At 45.4% G+C, this 19069-nt stretch overlaps 1 protein-coding gene across 7 annotated transcripts in view; it reads right to left on the bottom strand.

The window, feature by feature from the left end:
- tna (tonalli) overlaps positions 1-19069 on the bottom strand; it is a 191891-nt gene that overhangs the window by 64826 nt on the left and 107996 nt on the right. For 4 of the 7 annotated variants that reach the window (XM_070093884.1, XM_070093883.1, XM_070093886.1 and 1 more), the window contains exons 2-3: positions 5621-5824; positions 1429-1503 (exon numbers count right to left, since the gene is read on the bottom strand). In XM_070093884.1, the coding sequence (XP_069949985.1) occupies positions 1429-1503; positions 5621-5824 (279 nt within the window). The remainder of the gene's footprint in view (positions 1-1428; positions 1504-5620; positions 5825-19069) is intronic. The other 3 variants (XM_070093887.1, XM_070093885.1, XM_070093888.1) reach the window with 1 other exon arrangement.

Here is a 19069-nt window from a genome sequence, read left to right as displayed (position 1 = left end):
TGTGTTTGACACACCCTGTACACGAAGCAACCAATGAAGCTGTGATGGAGGATAACTAGTACAAATGTTCCACCACGAGACGTCACCAACAGCTTCAAAATGATCCTGTGCTCCAACAGGAGAACCAGGCAATACAATACAGTAATTCCTAAACAAGGTCACTCGGTAATTATAAGCTGCCAGTTAAATCCCTATGTAAGGTAGTGGAAGGTTTCGGTCATGTGACCAAAAGGTCCAGCTGTGGGTCATCACATGACTTAAAACCTGTGTCAGGATACACTTGTCCTGTTTCCTGACAAACTGTATCTAACTGCAGGCCAGTGTGTGAGCCACTGGGCCAGCTGGCTACAATAACATTTATCCAGCTAGGTATATTTATGCATTATAGGAAGGGTAGAATGGTGGAGGAATCTCCACCAGCGTAACTGGTTACAGTGGTGGCCCATGCTAACCTCCTTATGATGTATAAATATGCCTAGTTAGAAGAATGTAATTGTAGCCAGGTGGCCCAGTGGCTTAAGCTTAATTAACTACTTTCTGGCTTAAAGTGTCTCTATCAGTGTACAGACAGCCAGGTTCATGACCCCAGTGTTAAGCTTAGCATTTTCTACTTGCAAGGCTTAATGTTTTCTCCAGATCTATATAAGCCTGAACAAAGGCAAAGAAGGAAGTATGATCATGCACAGATCTGCAATACTGTCTTGCAAGCTTACAATGGTTAGATCAAGCTTCCAGCTTAAAGAAGTTACATGAGATGCTTCCAACAACCTCATTAAGCTGAAATGTCTAACTCATACTCTCTTTCTCTCTCTCTCTCTCTCTCTCTCTCTCTCTCTCTCTCTCTCTCTCTCGTTTCATTCGAAGGTAAACTATAATATCTCTGTACATAAGAATGATTGTAAATAAATGGTTTATTCAGAGAACCGACAAGTTGATCAGTTAGACACATGTGCAATACTTCGGTATCTTTATTGTGGAAACGTTTGTCTACACAGTAGCTTCATCAGTCCAGCGCAGAATAGCTATAGATCAGGAGAATGGGGGTAATCAGTCCCTCAGCCTGGAGTCGATATAATCAGTCCATCAATCATGATAAGACTAATGGGACTGATTACATCAATCTCCTCATCTTCAATCACTCTCCTCCGCAATGGACTGTGGAAACCACCATGTGGCCAAAAGTCTCTCCACAATAAAGACACCCAAGGGCCACACACCTGTCTTAGCTGACCAACACAAAAACAGCAATGCGCAAGCCAAGCCACGGAGGAAACTGGTATTAAGCACCAGAAGACGTACATCTGCCCCCCCGTGGCTTGTCTTCCATGGGTAGGATCGTCTCTCTGCCACTATACTGCATAAAATAAATAAAATAAACAATACTTATGGTGTATATCTAATGTGTAAGTTTAAGTAAGTTATCCCTACCCATTTCTGAAGAGATCTTCGTACGTATTTTGATTTCCATTATATTGGTTACCGTCAGGCTCCGAGGGCCACAATCTTCGTCAGAAATAGAAGAAAAAAGTAAAACACGATTAGTTAACTTAAAAAAGTATATTTGAAATCTTTTTGAAAAAAAAACAAAATTCGATTTAACACATAAACCAGAGAATAGCTTTCTCTCCCCCCAAAATATTGTTTTACAGGTCAAGTATGTTAGATTTTTTTTTAAGTTAAAATGGTAAATTAGGGCTTTGTGGGAATGAAATTAATATATTACAAGTGATTTTTTGACGAACTGGAAAATTAAAAAAGAAAAGAACATGGCCCAAAAAAATAACAAACGAACACAAAAATAAAAGTGAAAAATCTAATTCTTCCAATAAATTGTCTTAACGTATTAAACCTTACATAATAATAATAATAATAATAATAATAATAATAATAATAATAATAATAATTATAATAATTTACAGCATATATTGCATCTTTCCATAGTTAAATAAGGAAGTATATAAGATTGACGTAGTTACCGTGATGTTATAATTAAGAAAATATTAATGTTATAATTAACAATACATGGAGTGTCAAGGTGAGACTATTAAATGACACCAGACAAGAGCTCAACTTTCTTCTCTATAGAAAACGGGAAGAACTACAAACAAAAAATGGGAAATAATAAATCATTCGTAGAAAACGTGATTCGTGCAGACTACGAGCGTAGACTATGTTAAAAATGGTATGAAATACTGACAGGTTGATGTTTAAGACGTGTAACAGTTTGGTGTCTTTGTTATGTTTCACCTACACAGTAGACTTCTTCAGTCAGATACAGAGACAACAAATGTAGTAGTGAAGATGTAATCAGTCTACCAACCTTGGAGAAAAAGTATTCAAGGCGGTCAGTCCCTCAGCCTGGATAAGATTAGCTGAAGTCTGAGGGACTGACCACCTCAATTATTATTTTCCCAAGATTTATGGACTCACATCACCTTTATTTTACTACCACACCTGCTGTCTCTGTTTCTGACTGAAGCAGCCTGCTGTGAAGGCGAAACGTTGCAACAATAGATACCCAACTGTTGCACTTATACTTACTACTAGCATAGAACACTGACTAGCCAGACCACAAGCGCACACACACACACACACAAATGTACTATCAATTCGCTAGCGGCAGACAGTCACTCATGTCAAGAAATGCTATTAATTCCTGGAAGACTATCGAATCCATTATTTGGGCAAATGTTATGTACGCACGCATATACAGCAGTCGCACGCACACACACATCTGTATGTGCACACGAATGTTGTGCTGACGCAGGCGTGGATGTACACACGCTAGGGGGGGGGGGAATGCCGTCACACGCAAACACTCCCTGTCATGAACATACAATCACACACACACACACACACACACACACACACACACACACACACACACACACACACACACACACACACACAACACACACACACACACATACAATACACACACATACACACAATACACACATAACACACATACAATACACACACACACACAACACACACACACACACATACAATACACACACACACACAATACACACATACACATACACACACAACACACGCACACAACACACACACACACACACACACACACACACACACACACACACACACACACACACACACACACACACAACACACACAACACACAAACACACACACACACACACAAACACACATACACACACGCACACAACACACAACACACACACACAACGCACACAACACACACACACAACACACACACACAACACACACAACACACACACACAACACACAAAACACACACACACAACACACACACACAATACACACACACAACACACACACACACACACACAACACACACACATACACAACACGCACATAAAACACACACACACAACATACACAACACACACACAACACACAACACACACACAACACACACACACAACACACACATAACACACACACAACACACGCAACACACACATAACACACACACACACACACACACATAGCAAACACACAACACACACACACAACACACACATAACACACACACAACACATAACACACACATAACACACACACAACACACACATAACACACACACAACACACACATAACACACACACAACACACAACACACACAACACACACACAACACACACACAACACACACACAACACACACATAACACACACACAACACACACACATACACACACACACAACACACACACAACACACACATAACACATAACACACACATAACACACACACAACACACACACAACACAACACACACACAACACATAACACACACACAACACACACATAACACATAACACACATAACACACACACAGCACACACAACACACACACAACACACACACATTACACAACACACACACAACACACACACAACACACACACAACACACACAACACACACATAACACACAACACACACACAACACACAACACACACACAACACATAACACACACACAACACACACATAACACACAACACACACACAACACACACACAACACACACACAACACACACACAACACACAACACACACACAACACACACACAACACACACAACACACACACAACACACACACAACACACACAACACACACACAACACACAACACACACACAACACATAACACACACACAACACACACATAACACACAACACACACACAACACACACACAACACACACACAACACACACAACACACACACAACACACACACAACACACACAACACACACACAACACACAACACACACACAACACATAACACACACACAACACACACATAACACACAACACACACACAACACACACACAACACACACACAACACACAACACACACACAACACACAACACACACATAACACACACACAACACATAACACACACACAACACACACATAACACATAACACACATAACACACACACAGCACACACACAACACACACACAACACACACACATTACACAACACACACACAACACACAACACACACATAACACACAACACACACACAACACACACACAACACACAACACACACACAACACACAACACACACACAACACACACACAACACACAACACACACATAACACACACATAACACAAACACACAATCCCATGGACACATTCAGAAACAAGAAAGGAAGAACCGAGCCATGAGAGGTAGACAGCCTCCACCAGCCCACAAAAAGAGAGAACTCCAAAGGCTACAACAAATCCCACAAAGAGAGAAAATAAAATGAAAGCAACACAACGCCACCAACTCACACAAAACACCAAAAACAAACTCCCCCCAAACAAAAAAAATAGGCCTCTGGTCATTAGATAGGCCTCTCCCTTCCAAGGAAAACAACTCAAGTTATATAAATTCTTGATAAGTTACGTATATTAGAAATAATATATATATATATATATATATATATATATATATATATATATATATATATATATATATATATATATATATATATATATATATATATATATATATATATATATATATATATATATATGCATGAGTTCATTTAAGTGTTTTCCTTGTGGTAGTGAAGGGGGCAGGAGAGTGGAGGTTATCCTGGTATAACTGACACTCAGGGATATACACACGTATATCTCTCAGTGTATATTATTCTGACAGCTTAATAAAGTCCCCATTTTAGGGATACTTGACTGGGGATGGGGAAGGATGATGTGAGATGGAACCTAGCTCTGTCAGAATTAACATAGCATCAACCAAGAGCGAAGGTAGTGGTGGTAAGCAAGGACTCACCCAGTCATTGAGAATTCAATTTAATCCCCATAAAATTCTTCTTATATTCTTATTTCAGTGACACCTGACTAGGGATGGGGAAGGATGAGAGAGCCTGGCTCTGGCAGGATTAACATAGCATCAACCAAGAGAGAGGGTAGTGGTAGTAAGCTAGGACTCAGCCAGTGAGAATTCAATTTAATCCCCATAAAATTCCTCTTATATTCTTATTTCAGTGACACTTGACTAGGGATGGGGAAGGATGACAGAGCCTAGCTCTGGCAGGATTAACATAGCATCGAGAGAGTAGCGGTGGTGGAAGGCTAAGACTCACCCATTGGACTTGGTAGGGTAGTTGACCATATTAGCGTAGGGTTTGGTGTGTGGGTTGAATGGTTGAGCCGGCATGTTGGGCGTGGTGGTGCAGTTGGGTGTTGTGGGCGTGGGCGTGCTTTGGGTTGTGGTGCTGGTGACTCCCCACACTGTTGTCACTACGGAGACTGCCCCTCCTCCACCACAGCTGCCACCCACCCACTCACTGCAACACAACACAACGTCATCACTGTAACACACGCAACACTGTAACACACCACATCACTGTAACACACGCAACACAACATCGTCACTGTAACACACTGTAACACTACCTACTGCTTCAACCAGTCATGTGCGTGTTATGTACGGAGCGGTGAACTGACCCCCTGCAAACACAACTAGGTGAGCACAAAATAATAATAAAACAAAATAATAATAATAATAATAATAATAATAATAATAATAATAATAATATCGCAGTTATCACAACCTTTGATACCGGTGAGGGTTCCTCATCCCAGGAACTGGAGCTATCCTCTCCTGCCTCTGATTCAACTTGGTTGCCTCCCAGTACTCAGGCGCTGCATGACTCATACGGGTCTAGCGCTTTCCCTTGATTGAAATGAAGATCAATTTCTTTCCCTCTAATCACATCGTGGTCTTGACCAGGTCTGGTGTGGTCTTGACCAGGTCTGGTGTGGTCTTACCAGGTCTGGTGTGGTCTTGACCAGGTCTGGTGTGGTCTTACCAGGTCTGGTGTGGTCTTGCCAGATCTGGTGTGGTCTTGACCAGGTCTGGTGTAGTCTTGACCAGGTCTGGTGTGGTCTTGACCAGGTCTGGTGTGGTCTTACCAGGTCTGGTGTGGTCTTGACCAGGTCTGGTGTGGTCTTACCAGGTCTGTAGCCTTGACCAGGTCTGGTGTGGTCTTACCAGGTCTGGTGTGGTCTTGACCAGGTCTGGTGTGGTCTTGACAAGGTCTGGTGCGGTCTTGACCAGGTCTGGAATAGTCTTGACCAGGTCTGGTGTGGTCTTACCAGGTCTGGTGTGGTCTTGACCAGGTTTGGTGTGGTCTTACCAGGTTTGGTGTGGTCTTGACCAGGTCTGGTGTAGTCTTGACCAGGTCTGGTGTGGTCTTACCAGGTCTGGTGTGGTTTTGACCAAGTCTGGTGTGGTCTTGACCAGTTCTGGTGTGGTCTTACCAGGTCTGGTGTGGTCTTGACCAGGTCTGGTGGTATCTTACCAGGTCTGGTGTGGTCTTACCAGGTCTGGTGTGGTCTTGACCAGGTCTGGTGTGGTCTTACCAGGTCTGGTGTGGTCTTGACCAGGTCTGGTGTGGTCTTACCAGGTCTGGTGTGGTCTTGACCAGGTCTGGTGTGGTCTTACCAGGTCTGGTGTGGTCTTGACCAAGTCTGATGTGGTCTTACCAGGTCTGGTGTGGTCTTGACCAGGTCTGATGTGGTCTTACCAGGTCTGGTGTGGTTTTACCAGGTCTGGTGTGGTCTTGACCAGGTCTGGTGCGGTCTTACCAGGTCTGGTGTGGTCTTGACCAGGTCTGGTGTGGTCTTACAAGGTCTGGTGTGGTCTTGACCAGGTCTGGTGCGGTCTTACCAGGTCTGGTGTGGTCTTGACCAGTTCTGGTGTGGTCTTGACCAGGTCTGGTGTGGTCTTGACCAGGTCTGGTGTGGTCTTGACCAGGTCTGGTGTGGTCTTGACCAGGTCAACAATGCATAACAGGGATAACACAGGTAATATGCAGAGTGTGTATTACAAATAACATTGTTACTGTTAAGCTCCAGCTGTGGGTCACCATATAACAAACACCAGCGTCAGGAAACACTTGTCCTTCTTCCTGACAAACCTTACCTAACTTAACGAAGAATGTGTGTGTGTATATATCTGAGGTATTACCTGGATAGAGTTCCGGGGGTCAACGCCCCCGCGGCCCGGTCTGTGACCAGGCCTCCTTAGGTCAGTGTCCCAGGATGCGACCCACACCAGTCGACTAACACCCAGGTACCTATTTTACTGATGGGGAACATAGACAACAGGTGGAAAGAAACACGTCCAATGTTTCTACTCTGGCTGGGAATCGAACCCGGGCCCTCACCGTGTGAAGCGAGAGCGTTAACCACCAGGCCACCAGAACCACCAGTAATTACAACGCACTTTAAACACTATTAAACAAAAGCTCATTAAAGGTAAACTGGAATATACTGGAATATCCCAAGGAACCATTGTAAACACAGTGACCAGGAACCATTGTAAACACAGTGACCAGGAACCATTGTAAACACAGTGACCAGGAACCATTGTAAACACAGTGACCAGGAACCATTGTAAACACAGTGACCAGGAACCATTGTAAACACAGTGACCAGGAACCATTGTAAACACAGTGACCAGGAACCATTGTAAACACAGTGACCAGGAACCATTGTAAACACAGTGACCAGGAACCATTGTAAACACAGTGACCAGGAACCATTGTAAACACAGTGACCAGGAACCATTGTAAACACAGTGACCAGGAACCATTGTAAACACAGTGACCAGGAACCATTGTAAACACAGTGACCAGGAACCATTGTAAACACAGTGACCAGGAACCATTGTAAACACAGTGACCAGGAACCATTGTAAACACAGTGACCAGGAACCACTGTAAACACAGTGACCAGGAACCATTGTAAACACGGTGACCAGGAACCATTGTAAACACAGTGACCAGGAACCATTGTAAACACAGTGACCAGGAACCATTGTAAACACAGTGACCAGGAACCATTGTAAACACAGTGACCAGGAACCATTGTAAACACAGTGACCAGGAACCATTGTAAACACAGTGACCAGGAACCATTGTAAACACAGTGACCAGGAACCATTGTAAGCACAGTGACCAGGAACCATTGTAAACACAGTGACCAGGAACCATTGTAAACACAGTGACCAGGAACCATTGTAAGCACAGTGACCAGGAACCATTGTAAACACAGTGACCAGGAACCATTGTAAACACAGTGACCAGGAACCATTGTAAACACAGTGACCAGGAACCATTGTAAACACAGTGACCAGGAACCATTGTAAACACAGTGACCAGGAACCATTGTAAGCACAGTGACCAGGAACCATTGTAAACACAGTGACCAGGAACCATTGTAAACACAGTGACCAGGAACCATTGTAAGCACAGTGACCAGGAACCATTGTAAACACAGTGACCAGGAACCATTGTAAACACAGTGACCAGGAACCATTGTAAACACAGTGACCAGGAACCATTGTAAACACAGTGACCAGGAACCATTGTAAACACAGTGACCAGGAACCATTGTAAGCACAGTGACCAGGAACCATTGTAAACACAGTGACCAGGAACCATTGTAAACACAGTGACCAGGAACCATTGTAAGCACAGTGACCAGGAACCATTGTAAACACAGTGACCAGGAACCATTGTAAACACAGTGACCAGGAACCATTGTAAACACAGTGACCAGGAACCATTGTAAACACAGTGACCAGGAACCATTGTAAGCACAGTGACCAGGAACCATTGTAAACACAGTGACCAGGAACCATTGTAAACACAGTGACCAGGAACCATTGTAAACACAGTGACCAGGAACCATTGTAAACACGGTGACCAGGAACCATTGTAAACACAGTGACCAGGAACCATTGTAAACACAGTGACCAGGAACCATTGTAAACACAGTGACCAGGAACCATTGTAAACACAGTGACCAGGAACCATTGTAAACACAGTGACCAGGAACCATTGTAAACACAGTGACCAGGAACCATTGTAAACACAGTGACCAGGAACCATTGTAAACACGGTGACCAGGAACCATTGTAAACACAGTGACCAGGAACCATTGTAAACACAGTGACCAGGAACCATTGTAAACACAGTGACCAGGAACCATTGTAAACACAGTGACCAGGAACCATTGTAAACACAGTGACCAGGAACCATTGTAAACACAGTGACCAGGAACCATTGTAAACACAGTGACCAGGAACCATTGTAAACACAGTGACCAGGAACCATTGTAAACACAGTGACCAGGAACCATTGTAAACACAGTGACCAGGAACCATTGTAAACACAGTGACCAGGAACCATTGTAAACACAGTGACCAGGAACCATTGTAAGCACAGTGACCAGGAACCATTGTAAACACGGTGACCAGGAACCATTGTAAACACAGTGACCAGGAACCATTGTAAACACGGTGACCAGGAACCATTGTAAACACAGTGACCAGGAACCATTGTAAACACAGTGACCAGGAACCATTGTAAACACAGTGACCAGGAACCATTGTAAACACAGTGACCAGGAACCATTGTAAACACAGTGACCAGGAACCATTGTAAACACAGTGACCAGGAACCATTGTAAACACAGTGACCAGGAACCATTGTAAACACAGTGACCAGGAACCATTGTAAACACAGTGACCAGGAACCATTGTAAACACAGTGACCAGGAACCATTGTAAACACGGTGACCAGGAACCATTGTAAACACAGTGACCAGGAACCATTGTAAGCACAGTGACCAGGAACCATTGTAAACACAGTGACCAGGAACCATTGTAAACACAGTGACCAGGAACCATTGTAAACACAGTGACCAGGAACCATTGTAAACACAGTGACCAGGAACCATTGTAAGCACAGTGACCAGGAACCATTGTAAACACAGTGACCAGGAACCATTGTAAACACAGTGACCAGGAACCATTGTAAACACAGTGACCAGGAACCATTGTAAACACAGTGACCAGGAACCATTGTAAACACAGTGACCAGGAACCATTGTAAACACAGTGACCAGGAACCATTGTAAACACAGTGACCAGGAACCATTGTAAACACAGTGACCAGGAACCATTGTAAACACAGTGACCAGGAACCATTGTAAACACAGTGACCAGGAACCATTGTAAACACGGTGACCAGGAACCATTGTAAACACAGTGACCAGGAACCATTGTAAACACAGTGACCAGGAACCATTGTAAACACAGTGACCAGGAACCATTGTAAACACAGTGACCAGGAACCATTGTAAACACAGTGACCAGGAACCATTGTAAACACAGTGACCAGGAACCATTGTAAACACAGTGACCAGGAACCATTGTAAACACAGTGACCAGGAACCATTGTAAACACAGTGACCAGGAACCATTGTAAACACGGTGACCAGGAACCATTGTAAACACAGTGACCAGGAACCATTGTAAACACAGTGACCAGGAACCATTGTAAACACAGTGACCAGGAACCATTGTAAACACAGTGACCAGGAACCATTGTAAACACGGTGACCAGGAACCACTGTAAACACAGTGACCAGGAACCATTGTAAACACAGTGACCAGGAACCATTGTAAACACGGTGACCAGGAACCACTGTAAACACAGTGACGAGGAACCATTGTAAACACGGTGACCAGGAACCATTGTAAACACGGTGACCAGGAACCATTGTAAACACGGTGACCAGGAACCACTGTAAACACAGTGACCAGGAACCATTGTAAACACAGTGACCAGGAACCATTGTAAACACAGTGACCAGGAACCATTGTAAGCACAGTGACCAGGAACCATTGTAAACATAGTGACCAGGAACCATTGTAAACACAGTGACCAGGAACCATTGTAAACACAGTCACCAGGAACCATTGTAAACACAGTGACCAGGAACCATTGTAAACACAGTGACCAGGAACCATTGTAAACACAGTGACCAGGAACCATTGTAAACACAGTGACCAGGAACCATTGTAAACACAGTGACCAGGAACCATTGTAAGCACAGTGACCAGGAACCATTGTAAACATAGTGACCAGGAACCATTGTAAACACAGTGACCAGGAACCATTGTAAACACAGTGACCAGGAACCATTGTAAACACAGTGACGAGGAACCATTGTAAACACAGTGACCAAGAACCACTGTAAACACAGTGACCAGGAACCATTGTAAACACAGTGAGGAGGAACCATTGTAAATACAATGACGAGGAACCACTCCTTAGGAGCAACCACTGTAAACGCAGTGACGATGATCAATATCTGAGAGTGAAGTGGATCAAGGAATTCCTGGAGAGTGTGATCTACTGGACGACGGTCTTACATAACTTACTACACATCCGCAGCTTCCTGGAACACTAGCTGTGCCAATCTTCCTGTAGCAGCACATCACACAACCTTACTGTAGCAACACATCACACAACCTTACTGTACCAGCACATCACACAACCTTACTGTACCATCACATCACACAACCTTACTGTACCATCACATCACACAACCTTACTGTAGCAACACATCACACAACCTTACTGTACCATCACATCACACAACCTTACTGTACCATCACATCACACAACCTTACTGTAGCAACACATCACACAACCTTACTGTAGCAACACATCACACAACCTTACTGTACCAGCACATCACACAACCTTACTGTACCATCACATCACACAACCTTACTGTAGCAACACATCACACAACCTTACTGTAGCAACACATCACACAACCTTACTGTAGCAGCACATCACACAACCTTACTGTAGCAGCACATCACACAACCTTACTGTAGCAGCACATCACACAACCTTACTGTAGCAGCACATCACACAACCTTACTGTAGCAACACATCACACAACCTTACTGTAGCAACACATCACACAACCTTACTGTAGCAGCACATCACACAACCTTACTGTAGCAGCACATCACACAACCTTACTGTAGCAGCACATCACACAACCTTACTGTAGCAGCACATCACACAACCTTACTGTAGCAGCACATCACACAACCTTACTGTAGCAGCACATCACACAACCTTACTGTAGCAGCACATCACACAACCTTACTGTACCATCACATCACACAACCTTACTGTAGCAACACATCACACAACCTTACTGTACCATCACATCACACAACCTTACTGTACCATCACATCACACAACCTTACTGTACCATCACATCACACAACCTTACTGTAGCAACACATCACACAACCTTACTGTACCAGCACATCACACAACCTTACTGTAGCAGCACATCACACAACCTTACTGTAGCAGCACATCACACAACCTTACTGTAGCAGCACATCACACAACCTTACTGTAGCAGCACATCACACAACCTTACTGTAGCAGCACATCACACAACCTTACTGTACCATCACATCACACAACCTTACTGTAGCAACACATCACACAACCTTACTGTACCATCACATCACACAACCTTACTGTACCATCACATCACACAACCTTACTGTAGCAACACATCACACAACCTTACTGTACCAGCACATCACACAACCTTACTGTAGCAACACATCACACAACCTTACTGTACCATCACATCACACAACCTTACTGTAGCAACACATCACACAACCTTACTGTACCAGCACATCACACAACCTTACTGTAGCAACACATCACACAACCTTACTGTAGCAACACATCACACAACCTTACTGTAGCAGCACATCACACAACCTTACTGTACCATCACATCACACAACCTTACTGTAGCAACACATCACACAACCTTACTGTACCATCACATCACACAACCTTACTGTACCATCACATCACACAACCTTACTGTAGCAACACATCACACAACCTTACTGTACCAGCACATCACACAACCTTACTGTAGCAACACATCACACAACCTTACTGTACCATCACATCACACAACCTTACTGTAGCAACACATCACACAACCTTACTGTACCAGCACATCACACAACCTTACTGTAGCAACACATCACACAACCTTACTGTAGCAACACATCACACAACCTTACTGTAGCAGCACATCACACAACCTTACTGTACCATCACATCACACAACCTTACTGTAGCAACACATCACACAACCTTACTGTAGCAGCACATCACACAACCTTACTGTACCATCACATCACACAACCTTACTGTAGCAACACATCACACAACCTTACTGTACCAGCACATCACACAACCTTACTGTAGCAACACATCACACAACCTTACTGTACCAGCACATCACACAACCTTACTGTAGCAACACATCACACAACCTTACTGTACCATCACATCACACAACCTTACTGTAGCAGCACATCACACAACCTTACTGTACCATCACATCACACAACCTTACTGTAGCAACACATCACACAACCTTACTGTACCATCACATCACACAACCTTACTGTAGCAGCACATCACACAACCTTACTGTACCATCACATCACACAACCTTACTGTACCAGCACATCACACAACCTTACTGTACCATCACATCACACAACCTTACTGTAGCAACACATCACACAACCTTACTGTACCAGCACATCACACAACCTTACTGTAGCAGCACATCACACAACCTTACTGTAGCAGCACATCACACAACCTTACTGTACCATCACATCACACAACCTTACTGTAGCAACACATCACACAACCTTACTGTACCAGCACATCACACAACCTTACTGTAGCAACACATCACACAACCTTACTGTAGCAACACATCACACAACCTTACTGTAGCAGCACATCACACAACCTTACTGTACCATCACATCACACAACCTTACTGTAGCAGCACATCACACAACCTTACTGTACCATCACATCACACAACCTTACTGTACCATCACATCACACAACCTTACTGTAGCAGCACATCACACAACCTTACTGTACCATCACATCACACAACCTTACTGTAGCAGCACATCACACAACCTTACTGTACCATCACATCACACAACCTTACTGTACCTTAACACATCACACAACCTTACTGTAGCACATCACACAACCTTACTGTACCATCACATCACACAACCTTACTGTAGCAGCACATCACACAACCTTACTGTACCATCACATCACACAACCTTACTGTAGCAGCACATCACACAACCTTACTGTACCATCACATCACACAACCTTACTGTAGCAGCACATCACACAACCTTACTGTACCATCACATCACACAACCTTACTGTAGCAGCACATCACACAACATTCTTAATAATAATAATAATAATAATAATAATAATAATAATAATAATAATAATAATCTTTATTTCCACCAGTATATAATACAAGAAGCCTTCAAGAGGAAATTTGACAAGTATCTTCACCAGGTGCCAGGTCAACCAGGCTGTGATGGATATGTGGGGCAGCGGGCCTCCAGTAGCAAGAGCCTGGTTGACCAGGCAAGCACCAGACAAGCCTGGCCCATGGCCGGGCTCAGAGAGTAGATATACTCTAGAAACTCTTCAAAGGTATAACTTATACAGACCATAGCTGACACCAGTGACATACTATATAGAAAGTTCCTCGTTATGCTGAGCATTTCCCGCAACTTAAGTTAATTTGTCCCTCCAGGATGCGACCCACACCAGTCCACTGAGACCCAGGTACCTATTTTACTGCTAGGTTAACATGGGCAGCAGGTGTAAGGTGACTAACACCCAGGTACCTACTTACTGATATGTGAACGGTGACAGTAGGTACCTTAAGGAAACACGTCCAAATGTTTCCACCCGTATCGGGGATCGAACCCCGGACCTTAGTGATTCTACCAACATTATTAGATCACGTGACTTACTGAGACCGATCCTTATTGGTACTTTACATCACGTTATTGGCAAGTTGTCTCTCATTGGTGCACGAGATCACGTGACTTGAGTGGAGAGAGAGAGAGAGAGAGAGAGAGAGAGAGAGAGAGAGAGAGAGAGAGAGAGAGAGAGAGAGAGAGAGAGAGAGAGAGAGAGAGAGAGAGAGACAGACAGACAGACAGACAGACAGACAGACAGACAGACAGAGAGAGAGAGAGAGAGAGAGAGAGAGAGAGAGAGAGAGAGAGAGAGAGAGGGCGGGGACTAATTCCAAATTTGCACACGAAAATCACTCCCTATGAAAACAAAAGACCGGGCAGGTAGTACAACATACATAAAGGGGATTACCAAAAGACTCCTGGCTGTCTTCAAGAGGGAGCTGGATAGGTACCTAAAGTCAGTACCTGACCAGCTGGGGTGTGGTTCCTACCTCGGTTTACGAGCTGCCAATAATAACAGCCTGTTGATTAGGCCCTGATCCACCATGAGGCCTGGCCACAGACCGGGCCGCGGGGGGGGGCACTGTCCCCCGAAACCCTCTACAGGTATACTCCAGGTATCCAGGAGAGCGAGAGAAGAGAGAAAAACGGTGTTCAGGGAGGTAAGAGGAGGACTGTGGCGGTGAACGAGGTCATGTGACAACAGGGAAGGACGCTCCACTGACGTTCACTGACGCTCCACTGACGTTCACTAACGTTCACTTTCACTTAGTGAGGCACGACCCATTACGTGAGCCGTGCGCACTTTTCCGCGCACCGCCAACCTTACTCTCACACACATAACACTCTTGAACATGGTATAAATACCTACAATTTGAAGATTAAGACGTGTGGAACAGTTGGTATCAGTCTCCCAGGGACTGACCACCTCAAATACTGTCTCTGTATTTGACTGAAGAATCCTACTATGTAGGGGAAACCTGTATATGTATACACACACACAACTGTTGCAAATGTGTTGTATTCTGCAATCCACAACACTGCCCACACCCACAACATTGCCTACACACACACAACACTGCCCACACACACACAACACTGCCCACACACACAACACTGCCCACACACACAACACTGCCCACACACACACAACACTGCCCACACACACAACACTGCCTACACACACAACACTGCCCACACACACACAACACTGCCCACACACACAACATTGCCTACACACACACAACATTGCCTACACACACAACACTGCCCACACACACAACACTGCCCACACCCACAACATTGCCTACACACACAACACTGCCTACACACACAACACTGCCCACACACACAACACTGCCTACACACACAACACTGCCCACACACACAACACTGCCCACACACACACAACACTGCCCACACACACAACACTGCCCACACACACAACACTGCCCACACACACAACACTGCCTACACACACAACACTGCCCACACACACACAACACTGCCCACACACACAACACTGCCCACACACACAACACTGCCCACACACACAACACTGCCCACACACACACAACACTGCCCACACACACACAACACTGCCCACACACACACAACACTGCCCACACACACACAACACTGCCCACACACACAACACTGCCTACACACACAACACTGCCCACACACACAACACTGCCCACACCCACAACATTGCCTACACACACAACACTGCCTACACACACAACACTGCCCACACACACAACACTGCCCACACACACACAACACTGCCCACACACACAACACTGCCCACACACACAACACTGCCCACACACACACAACACTGCCCACACACACACAACACTGCCCACACACACACAACACTGCCCACACACACACAACACTGCCCACACACACACAACACTGCCCACACACACAACACTGCCCAAACACACACAACACTGCCCACACACACACAACACTGCCCACACACACACAACACTGCCCACACACACACAACACTGCCCACACACACACAACACTGCCCACACACACAACACTGCCCACACACACACAACACTGCCCACACACACACAACACTGCCCACACACACACAACACTGCCCACACACACACAACACTGCCCACACACACACAACACTGCCCACACACACAACACTGCCCAAACACACACAACACTGCCCACACACACACAACACTGCCCACACACACACAACACTGCCCACACACACACAACACTGCCCACACACACACAACACTGCCCACACACACAACACTGCCCACACACACACAACACTGCCCACACACACACAACACTGCCCACACACACACAACACTGCCCATACACACACAACACTGCCCACACACACACAACACTGCCCACACACACAACACTGCCCACACACACAACACTGCCCACACACACAACATTGCCTACACACACAACACTGCCCACACCCACAACATTGCCTACACACACAACACTGCCCACACACACACAACACTGCCCACACACACACAACACTGCCCATACACACACAACACTGCCCACACACACACAACACTGCCCATACACACACAACACTGCCCACACACACACAACACTGCCCACACACACAACACTGCCCACACACACAACACTGCCCACACACACAACATTGCCTACACACACACAACATTGCCTACACACACAACACTGCCTACACACACAACACTGCCCACACACACAACACTGCCCACACACACACAACACTGCCCACACACACAACACTGCCCACACACACACAACACTGCCCACACACACACAACACTGCCCACACACACACACCACAGCGCACACACACACAACACTGCCCACACACACACAACAAGGCCCACACACACAACACTGCCCAAACACACACAACACTGCCCACACACACACAACACTGCCCACACACACACAACACTGCCCACACACACACAACACTGCCCACACACACACAACACTGCCCACACACACAACACTGCCCACACACACACAACACTGCCCACACACACACACAACACTGCCCACACACACACAACACTGCCCACACACACACAACACTGCCCACACACACACAACACTGCCCACACACACAACACTGCCCACACACACAACACTGCCCACACACACAACACTGCCCACACACACACAACACTGCCCACACACACACAACACTGCCCACACACACAACATTGCCTACACACACAACACTGCCCACACACACAACATTGCCTACACATACAACACTGCCTACACATACAACACTGCCCACACACACAACACTGCCTACACACACAACACTGCCCACACACACAACACTGCCCACACACACAACACTGCCCACACACACACAACACTGCCCACACACACAACACTGCCCACACACACACAACACTGCCTACACACACAACACTGCCCACACACACAACACTGCCCACACACACACACAACACTGCCCACACACACAACACTGCCCACACACACAACACTACCCACACACACAACACTGCCCACACACACAACACTGCCTACACACACACAACACTGCCCACACACACAACACTGCCCACACACACACAACACTGCCCACACACACAACACTGCCCACACACACAACACTGCCCACACACACACAACACTGCCCACACACACAACACTGCCCACACACACAACACTGCCCACACACACAACACTGCCCACACACACAACACTGCCCACACACACACAACACTGCCCACACACACAACACTGCCCACACACACACAACACTGCCTACACACACAACAC

This window comes from Cherax quadricarinatus, chromosome 44 (genome assembly GCF_038502225.1).
Source record: "Cherax quadricarinatus isolate ZL_2023a chromosome 44, ASM3850222v1, whole genome shotgun sequence".
Lineage (NCBI taxonomy): Eukaryota > Metazoa > Arthropoda > Malacostraca > Decapoda > Parastacidae > Cherax > Cherax quadricarinatus.
The sequence above is the reverse complement of the archived record's forward strand: the minus strand, read 5'-3'. Positions and strand labels throughout refer to the sequence as shown.